The 13,328-nt window shown below is 41.9% G+C and overlaps 2 protein-coding genes across 2 annotated transcripts in view; one reads left to right on the forward strand and one right to left on the reverse strand.

Moving 5' to 3' along the window:
• The window catches only part of LOC125031263 (neurobeachin-like), a 1,410,248-nt gene that overhangs the window by 761,520 nt on the left and 635,400 nt on the right, over positions 1–13,328 (forward strand).
• Positions 5,565–9,732, reverse strand: LOC125032312 (extensin-like). Its single transcript, XM_047623412.1, has 3 exons — positions 9,417–9,732; positions 6,761–7,210; positions 5,565–6,233 (listed from the first exon to the last, which is right to left on the reverse strand). The coding sequence occupies exons 1-3, from the start codon at positions 9,435–9,437 to the stop codon at positions 6,081–6,083; spliced, it is 624 nt and encodes a 207-aa protein (XP_047479368.1). The 5' UTR covers positions 9,438–9,732; the 3' UTR covers positions 5,565–6,080.

Raw genomic sequence — 13,328 nt, forward strand, 5'->3', positions numbered from 1 at the left:
CGCTCTCTCTCCCTCCCCCTCCCCCTCCCTCCCTCCCCCCTCCCTCCCTCCCTCCCTCCCTGCCTCCCTCCCTCCCCCCCCTCTCTCTCTCTCTCTCCTCTCTCTCTCTCTCTCTCTCTCTCTCTCTCTCTCTCTCTCTCTCTCTCTCTCTCCTCTCTCTCTCTCTCTCTCCTCTCTCTCTCCCTCCCTCCCTCCCTCCCTCCCTCCCTCCCTCCCTCCCTCCCCTCCCTCCCTCCCCTCCCTCCCCCCTCCCTCCCTCTCTCTCCCTCCCTCTCTCCCTCCTCTCTCCCTCCCTCTCTCTCTCTCTCTCTCTCTCTCTCTCTCTCTCTCTCTCTCTCTCTCTCTCTCTCTCTCTCTCTCTCCCTCCCTCCCTCCCTCCCTCCCTCTCTCTCCCTCTCTCTTTTTCTCCCTCCCTCCCTTCCTTTCTCTCCCACCCCCTCTCTCTCTCTCTCTCTCTCTCTCTCTCTCTCTCTCTCTCTTCTCTCTCTCTCTCTCTCTCTCTCTCTCTCTCTCTCTCTCTCTCTCTCTCTCTCTCTCTCCCTCCCTCTCCCTCTCCATCTCCATCTCCCTCTTCCTCTCTATCTCTTTCCCTCTCTCCCTCTCCTTCCCTCCCTCCCTCCCTCTCCTTACCTCTCTCCCTCCTTCTCTCCCTCCCTCTCCCTCTCTCCCTCCTTCTCTCCCTCCCTTTCTCTCTCTCCCTCCCTCTTTCTCTCTCCCTCTCTCTCTCTCTCTCTCTCTCTCTCTCTCTCTCTCTCTCTCTCTCTCTCTCTCTCTCTCTCTCTCTCTCTCTCTCTCTCTCTCTCTCTCCCTCTCTCTCTCCCTCTCTCCCTTCCTCTCTCTCCCTCTCTCTCTCCCTCCCTCTCTCTCTATCTCTCTCTATCTCTCTCTATCTCTCTCTCTCTCTCTCTCTCTCTCTCTCTCTCTCTCTCTCTCTCTCTCTCTCTCTCTCTCTCTCTCTCTCTCTCTCTCTCTCCAGTTAGGTAAAAGGGGCAGCCATTTCCCAGAAATGTCATGACCAGTGTGAGTTTTTCACACTCCTCTCCTCCCGTTTCCTCACTCGCCCCCCGGCCACCCATCCCGCCCGAGCCATCTGCCGGCCAGCCCTTCGCTCGGGCTCCAACACTCACAATCTCCGCGATAGTGGTTGTATTTTTGCTACTTAGGCTCCATTATGCCAGCTGATGCACAGGGGGTTAACGGCGGACCGGCGGCCGTTTCCGATGAATATGTGGTGGACGCCGCCTCTGGTGCTCGCCAGGCCCCATTCGGGAGAGACATAGGGAGGGCAGCGCGGCACTATTGCTGTCTTTTAGGGCTGCACGTGCGGGCAGGGAGGCCATTGGGGCTAGCATTCTTTTCACCGCCACGAGGGGGAAAGTCGGGCCCGGCGAGAACTACGGCCGAAGGGCTCGAGTGGCCGAGCGGGGGGACGGGGAAAGGGGGTGGTAAGCCACGGTAAAGATGGCAGGCTTTATTGCAGGGCCGCTCTGGTTACACCTCGTATTGTTAAAGTGTAAGTAGGGTAGTCTGCGATAATCCTCTCCGACAATGGGGCCGTGTTTTGGTTGTGTTTACGCCATGGAAAAACTGGAAGGCACTTAGTTGAGTTGATTTTTTTTCTAAAAATATTGTTAAGGGTGCTTTTGAGTGCACTATATAGAGTCTATGTGTATTATATATATTTCGTTGTCCATTTGTATTTATGTACTTGCATATATGTTGTATATGCTGGGTATATATATTTATAATCTCTCTCTCTCTCTCTCTCTCTCTCTCTCTCTCTCTCTCTCTCTCTCTCTCTCTCTCTCTCTCTATATATATATATATATATATATATATATATATATATATATATATATATATTTTTTTTTTTTTTTTTTTTTTTTTTTTTTTTTTTTTTTTCGTGTGTGTGTGTGTGTGTGTGTGTGTGTGTGTGTGTGTGTGTGTGTGTGTGTGTGTGTGTGTCCGTCCACACATATATACAACACATATATGTATGCGTACATACAGACATATGCATACATTCATACGTACATGTATGTATAAATGTTCAATATATATATATATATGTGTGTGTGTGTGTGTGTGTGTGTGTGTGTGTGTGTGTGTGTGTGTATATATGTGTGTATTAATATGTGTGTGTGTGTATATATATATATATATATACACATATATATATATACATATATATATGTATATATACATATATATATATATATATATATATATATATATATATATATATATATATATATATATATATATATATATAACATTTGTTCTTTTAACATTATTGCTTCGTCAGAATTGGCCGACATGGAATTTATGGTCCGGGATAGTGCTGTTTTTTATGTAATATTTGAAACGTTTTGTTTAGCTTTAAAAAGCCATTCTCTTGTTCTCTTTAATGCATTTATTCAGTTGCATTTGTAACTCTTTTTATTTATCTTCCCTATTTGATTTTGCTACATGTCCATCTACATTTATTATATCGTGCTTTTCGTTTTTGTATATTCGGTGATATCCTGGAGAATATTTATTTACATGTTTATTTATTTTTTGTAATGTAAATGAAATACACTTACATGTACTTTGTATAAGTTATTTACTGAGTATTATTAATGAACACCAGCTGTTGAGTGTGGCGGTGCCCCCCTTGGCAGAAGCTGTCCATTCACATCCGTATTTTTTGCTGCCCATGCTTGGTCATGCAGGGGAAAGTTAGAAAGGGCATAGAGAGGAACCTGAAAGAAAGGAGGAGACATAAGGTGGAGGCGGTAATGGGGAGGTAGAAGTAGAGGCGGAAGATGATGAAGAGGAAGGAGGATGAATAAAAAGATGAATAAAAATAGGAAGATAATAGGGAGTGAAAGTGACAAAAACGATATCAAGAGGAGGAGGAAAAGGGCGACGATGACGTCCACGACCACGATGACGAGGAAGAGGGTTCAAGCGCGTACAAGAAGCGTATTATGATAATAATGATAATGACAACAACGATGACAATAAAAAGATTAAGAATTGAAAGATACATTTAACTGGAAACTTTCCAGCCAGTTTTTGCCTCTCACGCCTTTTTATGCGATGATTATATGTTTTCATGAAGTCCTGGGCATTGAATGCAGTAGGAAGTTAGACACCAAAATGTTGGGTTTACTTTCATTAGATTATGCTTTAATTGTTATGATTTTATGATTGTAACTGTAGTAATTGTCCAATTTAAACTTAATAATTGCTGGTCATCGGTCTCTCTTGGACGACATCCACACATTCTTTACGCATCATAACTTTTACCTAAAATAAGTGTTAAGTTTTAGAAGCAGTAAGTATCGGGAACATACTCTGCCCAGGGTTTTTATTTTCAGGCTTTAAGCACTTGAAATCACAAGCTGTGTTGGAAGGACTGTAGCTGAGGTCGACATTCTAATTCCGAATGTTTTACCTGAATCGAGAGTGCAAGCTGTGACTACTATCTGTCATTATATTTACCTTAAGCTACTTGACAAGATTGTTCTATGATTTGCACTTTGGGAAGCAAGGTAGTTGAGCATGTTTTATCGGGGTTTGTATCCCCTCTCCCGCCTGGCAATATATTTTATCAGAACTCATGTCATTAAGATAAGCCAAATGCTGAGATGATCTCCGTCCACTAATCCACTTGCCTTTTTCTCCCACAGGTAAGTCGAGACAACAGTGAATGCCGCACGGCTGTACTTTCACCACAGCGACGGTCAATAACAGGAGCAGCGGTGGTGAGTCGTGCCGCAGACATCTTCTTGACCGTGCAGACTGACTTTGATATATCTCCCACAATGCTGTTTCTGTTAAACTGAGTGTGATACATCTTCCCCAAATTCCGTTTTTTTGCTGAGCTTAATTCTAAACACGTTCCCCCAACGCTTTTTGCACTCTGTTTGTGGTCGAGTGCTTGTTCTGTTTTCAACGTTTATTTAAGCTCTCCCTTGCCTGCAGTTCCTGTCTAATTACATCTATAATCTGGATGATAACTGACCCTTATCATTCATTTGATTGTCGTATTTAGAAGTGAAGAGAACAAAGAAGAGAGCAATGGAAAGGAAGGGAGAGATGGAGAAATATGCAGTTAAGACAGAGAGAGCAGGTAGATGGAGAGAATGAAATAGGTAAATTGAGAGATAGAGAGAGAGAGATAAAGAGTAGATTAAGAAAGAGAGAGAAACTGACAAATTGAGAAAAAAAATAAAGTGAGAGATGATATTTGGCGTCAAACTCTAAGGGAGATTTACACCAGTTTACATCCATGCAAATGAGCTTCCTGGAGGCAAAAACCGCAGCCCAAAGAGCTAAATGCGTCGTGCGAAGGAGAAAGTGGATATTACGGTAAAGCCACAGATTTTCCTGACCCTCGCAGTCTCGGTCGTGACGCAGGAGGCGCCGGCGATGTCCTGGGGGCGCTTCTCACCCTGTCGAGGGCCCATGAGGAGGCGGCACGAGTGGCGATGGCTTTGACACCTTGCTACCGGTCGGGGATAGAGTTTCCCGGAGCTAAAGGCCGGCTGGAGGCGTGGAAAGTGGATGTGACGGCAGGGAACGAGGGATGGAAAGGGGATTAAAGGGGGGTATAAGAGAGAAAGGGAGGAAGAGTGGGGGAAGACGGGAGAGAAAAGGAGTAGGTGATGGAAAGTAGCTTGAGGAAAAAACGACGAAGATGAAAAGGAAGGGAGAAGAAGGGGATTCGATGAGATTTGACTTTTTCTTTCGGATGGAAGACGGAAGAAAAGTACACAATGGCTAGAAATAGTTTATAAAAACGACGGGAGAGGAGCTTACCTTACCTTACCTTATTTACATTATTAATGATGTGAAATGAATATGCCCATTGATGTATATATTTTCCTCTCGATTTTACAGTGGCACTAAATGTTGTAAATTGAAGCCTGCTAATTTCATAATCCAAAAAAAAAAATATATCAGGGGAAGCCAGAAGGGTGTTTGTCATTTATTTGTTTATGTTATCTTGAACTGCTTTTGTTATGTTCTTGTATTTTATTTATCTAATGTTATTTTATTCATTATCATATTTTGTGTATCAAAGGCATTATTTTATCCCATGTTATATTTTATTCACCTTTTGTCTTATTTAGATAATTTATTTATTCATTGTTTATGCTTTGGACGGCTAACTGAAGGGTACGTTTTCATTTGGAAGTAGGATCGAGGCACTGGCGCACAGACTTCATCAGAATAAAACTTACTAATGAAATATTGCCAAGCTTTTTTTTTCTATTACATACGCACTCACACACGCACACGCACACGCACACGCACACGCACACGCACACGCACACGCACACGCACACGCACACGCACACGCACACGCACACGCACACGCACACACACACACACACACACACACACACACACACACACACACACACACACACACACACACACACACACACACACACACACACACACACACACACAACTGTCTCTGTCTATCTATCTATCTATCTATCTATCTATCTATCTATCTATCTTTTCATTATTTTCGTAAGGGTATGCAAAGAAGTAAAATCATATGATATGATTAATATATTTTATTCACAAAAAAATATTTTTCAAAGAATTAAACAAACTTATAAGGAGAAGAAGAAAGCTTCCCTAGAAAAGTATTAAGCAGAACGGATAGTGCCATGTCTCTTGTTTTAGCCGATATTTGGCGTTATGTCTGACGGACGTTTGTAGGCAAGCGAAACATCTCCTTTAAAAGCAATCAACTAATTTATCATAGGAATGTTGGTCGAGGCGACGATTTTGATGTAAGGCTTTGCTGGTGATTGAATGTGAGAGATCAGTGCCGCGACAGATGGATTAGACGCATTATGTAGAGAGGGGAGAGAGCATGAAGTGTTCATTGGCGATTATATGATACATCATAATATTGTGCACACGTGATAGAGGCGATTTAAATGATGCTGGTGATGAAGTAATGAGAACAGATGGCGCGTATAGAATAATGACTAGAAGGAACGCTGTGGGATGATACAAGTGACTTAGATGGCAGTTAACATCGATCCGGAACCGTAGGCGCCTCTAGATCACCCAGCAACGTAGGTGAAGTCGTGGTGGTGGTTGTTTGGGAGACGCAGTCGGAAGAAGCCGCTGACAGAATTGCCGTCAGAGGCCTCCGAGTGGGTGTACTGAGCGCCTTCTTCCTCCACGTCGTACTTGAAGGTGTAGCGCTTGGGCTCCTGCAGGAGGGAGAGACCTGTAGCAAGATCATCGGGGCCTTTTGACCTTTGTGTTCAGGGCTTGGTAGTGTTGTGGGTCTTGGCATGGGGGCCGTGAGGTGGTGGTGGAGGTCTCTTGTGCGTGTGGTGAGAGTTGGTGCTGTAGATGTGGTTGCGGTTGTAGCTGGGGTGTGTTATTTTGTATTATCGGATTGTGGAGGCGAGTTTATTCAGATCACACGTACGCATCTAGGAATTGATTAGACTTAGACACGCATTCACACTCTCATGCGCTCATACACAGACATACATGCGTACGGCTGCTACTTGCTACACAAACGGTTTATCTGTGGCCGCCAAGATGTACACAGAACATGTGAATATTGCATTTCAGCAAAATGCTGAACCCTAACAACAGTCTACGGAAGATAGTAGTAACCAAACAAAAGAAGTATTACTTATCGTCGGTTTTGTTGTTGGTCGGACTGTCATGGTCGCAAAGTACTATATGTCCGTCGTTATACTTTCTTGGACCAGTCTAACCATACCTCATTATTAACTGGCTTGTAGACCACCGACTTTCTCGTTGGTTTGTGCTTGCGGGCGGGAACGCGGGCGGGGTGTTGAGGCTTGGGCGGCACTGGGGGGAGGGTGGGCGGGGGCGTAGTGTGGGGCTTTCGGCGGCGAGTCTTGGGTGGGTGGGGGGTAGTTGGGGGATTGGTTGGTGGCAGTGTGGGTTTAGATGTGGGGGAGGCTTTGACGGTAGGCAGTGTGGGCTCTGGTGTGGGGGAAGATTGTGGTGTGGGGTTTGGTGTGGGGGGAGGTTGTGGTGTGGGTTCTGGGGAAGGGGAGGGGCTAAGGGGTTCAGGGGGTGGGTAGAAGACAGGAGTGGCGGGGGGTTCGCCTACGTTGTACACAGGAGGCAGAACTTTGTACTCAAATTCATCTTCAGTGGAGACGGCGGGGATGAACTGCAGGACAGTCAGCACAACAGCTATCTGTGAAGCAAAAAAGGCTGTGCTCTTCATGGAAATTAAGAAGTAATATATATGCACACACACACACACACCTACTCACACACACACACACACACACACACACACACACACACACACACACACACACACACACACACACACACACACACACACACACACACACGTATATACATATATACACATATATATATAATACAATATATACATTTTGTATATAGATTGTATTTCTTTCGTTAGAAATAACTGGGCTATCCGAGTGAGAGGGGGAGCAGGAAGAATTAAACGAGAATCCTCCCGTGGCAGAAATACTGACTATATTCTGATTTTCATTAAAGATAGTGAATAAGCCTTCGTAAAGCAAGAAAAATAAATAGATGTAGAAGCACACTTAGGGAGGATTACCATGTGTATCGTGTGCCGGGTAGTCTCCTTAAATATACAAGAAATGATATCTCGAACGGTTCTTCATAGGCGATCGGTAATTCCTGATTAATGTCTCTTCTTCGCCGGTTGTAGGGGATTTATAGGTTGGGGCTGTGGACCTTCACAACACTCTCTCTGTCTGTTTGTCTCTCTCTCTCTCTCTCTCTCTCTCTCTCTCTCTCTCTCTCTCTCTCTCTCTCTCTCTCTCTCTCTCTCTCTCTCTCTCTCTCTCTCTCTCTCTCTGTACATATGTATGTATAGTGGATTGGGACCCGTATTTTTTTAGCGATATGATGCCGGTTGGAACTACATATTTTTGCGATATGATACATGTTGGGGCATTTTTTGAGCGATATGATACATGTTCGAACTTTTTTTTCAAGCGGTATGATACATGTTGGTCTTTTTTATAGCGATATGATACTACCCGGACTACTGAAAAGCCGTTTGTACTAAATATTTTCGTTGTAAATAGCCGTTTCCATATTATTTAATTTCGTTGCTTTTGTCTGCTGTCAAGAAGAGCTGGAATACTATTTTCAGAACTCACATTTTATTACAGAATTTAAAAATAATTCGTTAGGAAACGTAATCCGGAGAATTTCTGTTTTACAGGACTTTTCTTTATATTAAAAAAGGAGTGAAAAAAGTTGGCTTAAATTCATCTAGACATTTATAGCGAAAGTTTTATACTGTAGCACTTTTTGAATAGCCTATGTTGGCTCGGAACCATTCGGACTTTTTTAAGCGTTATGACAAGCCAGATGACTGAGCTTGTAACCAAAGGGAATATCTTGTATCTGGTAATTTATTTGGTTAACCTCTCCAGAAACTTGTACCTCACACGCAGCTAGTTCTATATACACCTTCAGCAGCACTAGATCATTAAAAGAGATGAATGAATTAATTTATATAAATCGAAAAGCAGAACTTTATAAATGAATTGAAAGGGTTGAATTCTATTTTAGGTGTAATTTGAACTTGCTTTACGCCCATATGAGCTCAATGATTAGCATTTGTCTTTGTTTAGATACGTATTTAACATTGCATTTATATAGTTTATTACAGTGATGCACATATATGTATTCGCTTCCTCTGTATTTGATCCATGCATTTATTTTGTGCATGTGATTAACTGCTGATTTGAATAGTATGTAATAGAGGGTTATTTGGTTCCTGTGGGTGTCCGGAAAACAAGCCACATGAACAGAAGTACGTATAATGAAACCACCATGCTAGTAAGCCATGCATTAGCACTGAGAGGCCTTATCATTTTAAAAAAAAGTAATGATTGAAATGATAGTAATGATAACAATAATAATGAAAAATTATAATAGTAATAATAGTAGTAGTAGTAGTAGTAGTAGTAGTAGTAGTAGTAGTAGTAGTAGTAGTAGTAGTAGTAGTAGTAGTAGTAGTAGCAGTAGCACTACTACTACTACCACTACCACTACTACTACTACTACTACTACTACTACTACTACTACTACTACTACTACTACTACATAATAATAATAATAATAATAATAATAATAATAATAATAATAATAATAATAGTAATAATAGTAATGATAGTAATGATAGTAATAATAGTAATAATAGTAATAATAGTAATAATAGTAATAATAGTAATAATAGTAATAATAGTAATAATAGTAATAATAGTAATAATAGTAATAATAGTAATAATAATAATAATAATAATAATAATAATAATAATAATAATAATAATAATAGTAAACTGCGAAGGAACGAATAAATATGCACAACAAAACTGCCTCACCATGAACGGCACGCGGTCCATGACGAATCAGTGTCCGGGAAGGGAATGAGGCTTCGACGCTCCTGCACTACCTTTATAGACCCACTGTCAACACGCACCTTCGCTCATCTCTGTTACCACCACAGAGACCCCACTAAGCACCTTCTCCGCCTCCCCACTTTTTGTCTGGCGTCTCTCTTGTCCTCTCCACATCTCGTTTAGTTATTCCCTCTACTTCATCACTTCCCAACGTTTTGCATGGCGTTTCTCGTATTATCCCTTTATCTTCTACTTTATTATTTTTTTCATCCCCAATTTGCAAATCCTTGTATAATGATCTCCGATCACTCCTCCACACTTCCTCACAGCACCCATTAACTCTCTCTCTCTCTCTCTCTCTCTCTCTCTCTCTCTCTCTCTCTCTCTCTCTCTCTCTCTCTCTCTCTCTCTCTCTCTCTCTCTCTCTCTCTCTTTCTCTTTCTTTCTTTCTTTCTTTCCCTCTCCCCTCCCCCTCCCGCTTCCCCCTCTCTCTCCCTCTCACTCTCACTCACTCACTATTTAATCAATCACACTCACTCACTCACTCACACCCACAGACACACACACGCACACACACACACACACACACACACACACACACACACACACACACACACACACACACACACACACACACACACACACACACACACACACACACACACACACACACACACACACACACACACACACACACACACACACATATATATATATATATATATATATATTTACATATTTTGACTTTCAGACAACTGCAAGCATCCCGAACACGCATTCGAACTGCCAGCGAAGGATCAGGGAAGGATAGGATTAGGTCTATACTTTATTTTGTCTCCGTCTCTTAACAAGGATAATTATGATTAGTTCGGCACGATAGACCAACGAAAGGGGAGTTTGGCTCATCCTTCAGCGTTCAGGATGATGGTTAGGATTGATGGTCCGGTTCTGGGAGCGCTCGAAGGATTCCTGCTCCGCTTGATGGCGATGAGGCGAGAATGAAATCCTCCTTGTCTCGCAACTCGCTGTAATTGGTTTGGAATTATGTGTCCCTCAACGGTCGCTCTGCGTAAGTGAATTTGTGCAGGTGTACAGTTGCCTGATTTACATGATTGGTTTCCTTTATCTCTGACGATTAGGAGTGATTTGGTCTTCAGGCTTGTCGTTTTTTCCACGAGGTTTTGTTCTAGTTTCGTCCGTTTATCCCGCTGAGAACTCTTGGTTATGTTACGCTGTTCATACATCCCCAGGCAACATGTGTGTGAAGCAGACTGACATTAAAAGCGGTCGATATTGCGTTATCTTGTAGCTTGAATTTATACAAAAGTGTACCGTTCTATTTTCCAACATTCTGTTTTGCTGCCTGTCATTTGCAATAATTGATCCACGCAGAATATCCCCGCAACGTACCCAGGATGTATTCTAATTACCGCCACGGAGCTGTTATTGGCCTGACCCGGCACAATATACGCAAAGGCAGCGTCTGGCCGTGTAAGGTACCGTCGCAGCTCTGTCAAGGACTCCCTCGAAGGCGCCGTGAGAGGAAGTCGGAGGCGTGTGGGCACCCGTCTGGGTCTCGCAGATATGGAGATGCGGATCATTCGGGCGGATTGCGATGCCCTTTGATGATGAAATATGTAGAGGGCGAGATTGTGTTGTGGGGGAAGAGGAGAAGACGAGGAGGCGTCATCTTCTGTTTATATTTATGTTTTAGGTTTTGAATTATTTGGGTTATTTTTTTCATAACTAGGATTTTTTTTTTACACGGACGAATTGGCAGTGTAAAGAAAATATGATAAAGATTAAGGAAAAGAACATAACAAACAAGATCAAATCGAAATGGTTCAAAACTTGATTAACATTGTCATACCGGTGTATCATTGAATGGTGATGGTGATTGATCGCCGTCTAACGTATGGTGCCATTTATTGTGTTGAAATAAAACAATTACCTTTCTATGTGTGCCGTCGGCGTGAGAAAAGAAAGGGAAAAAATACTTTTCCTGTCTTTTTTATGACCAAGTTGCCGCACACCTTAAGCTTTGTAATGTAACTTGGAACTTTCTCCTGCTCTTACTCATACATTCATTTTTTTGCCTGCCTTGTTATTACCCTTAATAATGAAGGAGTGTTAATGTTTCTAAAATTGCCGTTCCCTTGCCGAGGTTTGGTTGTTTCTGACCTGCCATTAGAGCGCTCGAGCCCATGATTGATACAGAAGGGAAGAGTCGGAGCCTCATGGAACCTGCTTCTATTTTCCTCTGGTTGAAAAGTAAACTGCCATTGTTTCATCTGCGGAGAGCTCCCGGGGAGGCTTATGATGCTGCATTTTTGATAGGTCTTCATTCATGCGTATTAATTAGATACATCGCTGAATATACTTGTGTTTGTATATGCGAATGTGATTTAAATATATTATACATACATACATACATACATACATACATACATACATACATACATACATACATACATACATACATACATACATACATACATACATATATATACATATATACATATATACATATATACATATATACATATATACATATATACATATATACATATATACATATATACATATATACATATATACTTATATACATATATACATACATGCATACATGGACGCACGCACCCCTTCTCCTCACACTTATACTAAATAGATATATTTTTTGTGTGTATGCACGGGCGCATTTGTGTACACTTGTACGCGCATACAGATATAATTGCATATATATTTACCAAGTAATTACCAAGCAAAGCTCGGGACGTTCTACCCCGCATGCAACTGATTTAGACACTAGTGGTTTTAGAGAGTGAATGCAGCCACCATCTGCTGGTCTGGACGTTCGTAGTAACATATCTTGTTCCGCGTTGCTCAAACGGGCGCCATTTTGACATTATCCGCTCGTAGAAAACAGCGGGATGGGAGGACGGGAGTGAAAGGGGAAAGGGAGGAGGGAGGAGAGGAGCAGCAGAAAGGAGGGGGGGAGATAGCAAGTAAGAGGGGATGAGGGAGGGTAAGGAAAATAAAGAAGGAGTAAGGAACGATAATGGAATATTTACGAAGGGAATAGTAGATAGAGAAATGAAATTGAAACACGGAAGAAAATAGATGAAGAGATAACCAGGAAGCTATGCGACTGTTTTCCCATTTGTATTGAAGGGTGTAGCTTTGTATCCCAGTTCTGTTTGGTCTTATCTGTCAGTTTCAATCAATTATACGAGCTCTAAATTACTAGATGAATCGCCATAAAGGTTGATGATACTTCAGGATGGCCTTTTGTTACGGTAGTTAAACCTTCGAACGATGACGGTGTGCATAGTGTTTCATTTATGGATATATTTATTTATTTATTTATTTTAGGGGATGCTATGTAAAAATAGTGTGTGTGGATTAAAACATTAATGTATTAGCAGATTATCTGTACGGACAAATGTCTATATGTGTGTGTGTGTGTGTGTGTGTGTGTGTGTGTGTGTGTGTGTGTGTGTGTGTGTGCCTGCGTGCCTGCGTGCCTGCGTGTGTGTGTGTGTGTGTGTGTGTGTGTGTGTGTGTGTGTGTGTGTGTGTGTGTGTGTGTGTGTGTGTGTGTGTGTGTGTGTGTGTGTGCCTGCGTGCCTGCGTGTGTGTGTGTGTGTGTGTGTGTGTGTGTGTGTGTGTGTGTGTGTGTGTGTGTGTGTGTGTGTGTGTGTGTGTGTGTGTGTGTATCTATACACATGCATGTATTTATATGTATACGTATATCTATACACATGTGTGTATTTATATGTATATATGTATTTTTATATTTGATATATATATGTGTATTTATATGTATATGTATATATATGTATATATACATATGTATATGTATACATATATGTGTATATATACATATATATACTCA

The sequence above is a fragment of the Penaeus chinensis genome, chromosome 2, assembly GCF_019202785.1.
Source record: "Penaeus chinensis breed Huanghai No. 1 chromosome 2, ASM1920278v2, whole genome shotgun sequence".
Taxonomy (NCBI): Eukaryota; Metazoa; Arthropoda; class Malacostraca; order Decapoda; family Penaeidae; genus Penaeus; species Penaeus chinensis.

Bases quoted from the DNA above. Each gene is read 5' to 3' on its own strand.
- LOC125032312 (XM_047623412.1), bottom strand. From the start codon at position 9,437: ATGGACCGCGTGCCGTTCATG. The intron at 7,211-9,416 runs GTGAGGCAGTTT...TTTGCTTCACAG, and splicing joins TGGACCGCGTGCCGTTCATG to ATAGCTGTTGTGCTGACTGT. The intron at 6,234-6,760 runs GTATGGTTAGAC...TCCCTCCTGCAG, and splicing joins ACAAGCCAGTTAATAATGAG to GAGCCCAAGCGCTACACCTT.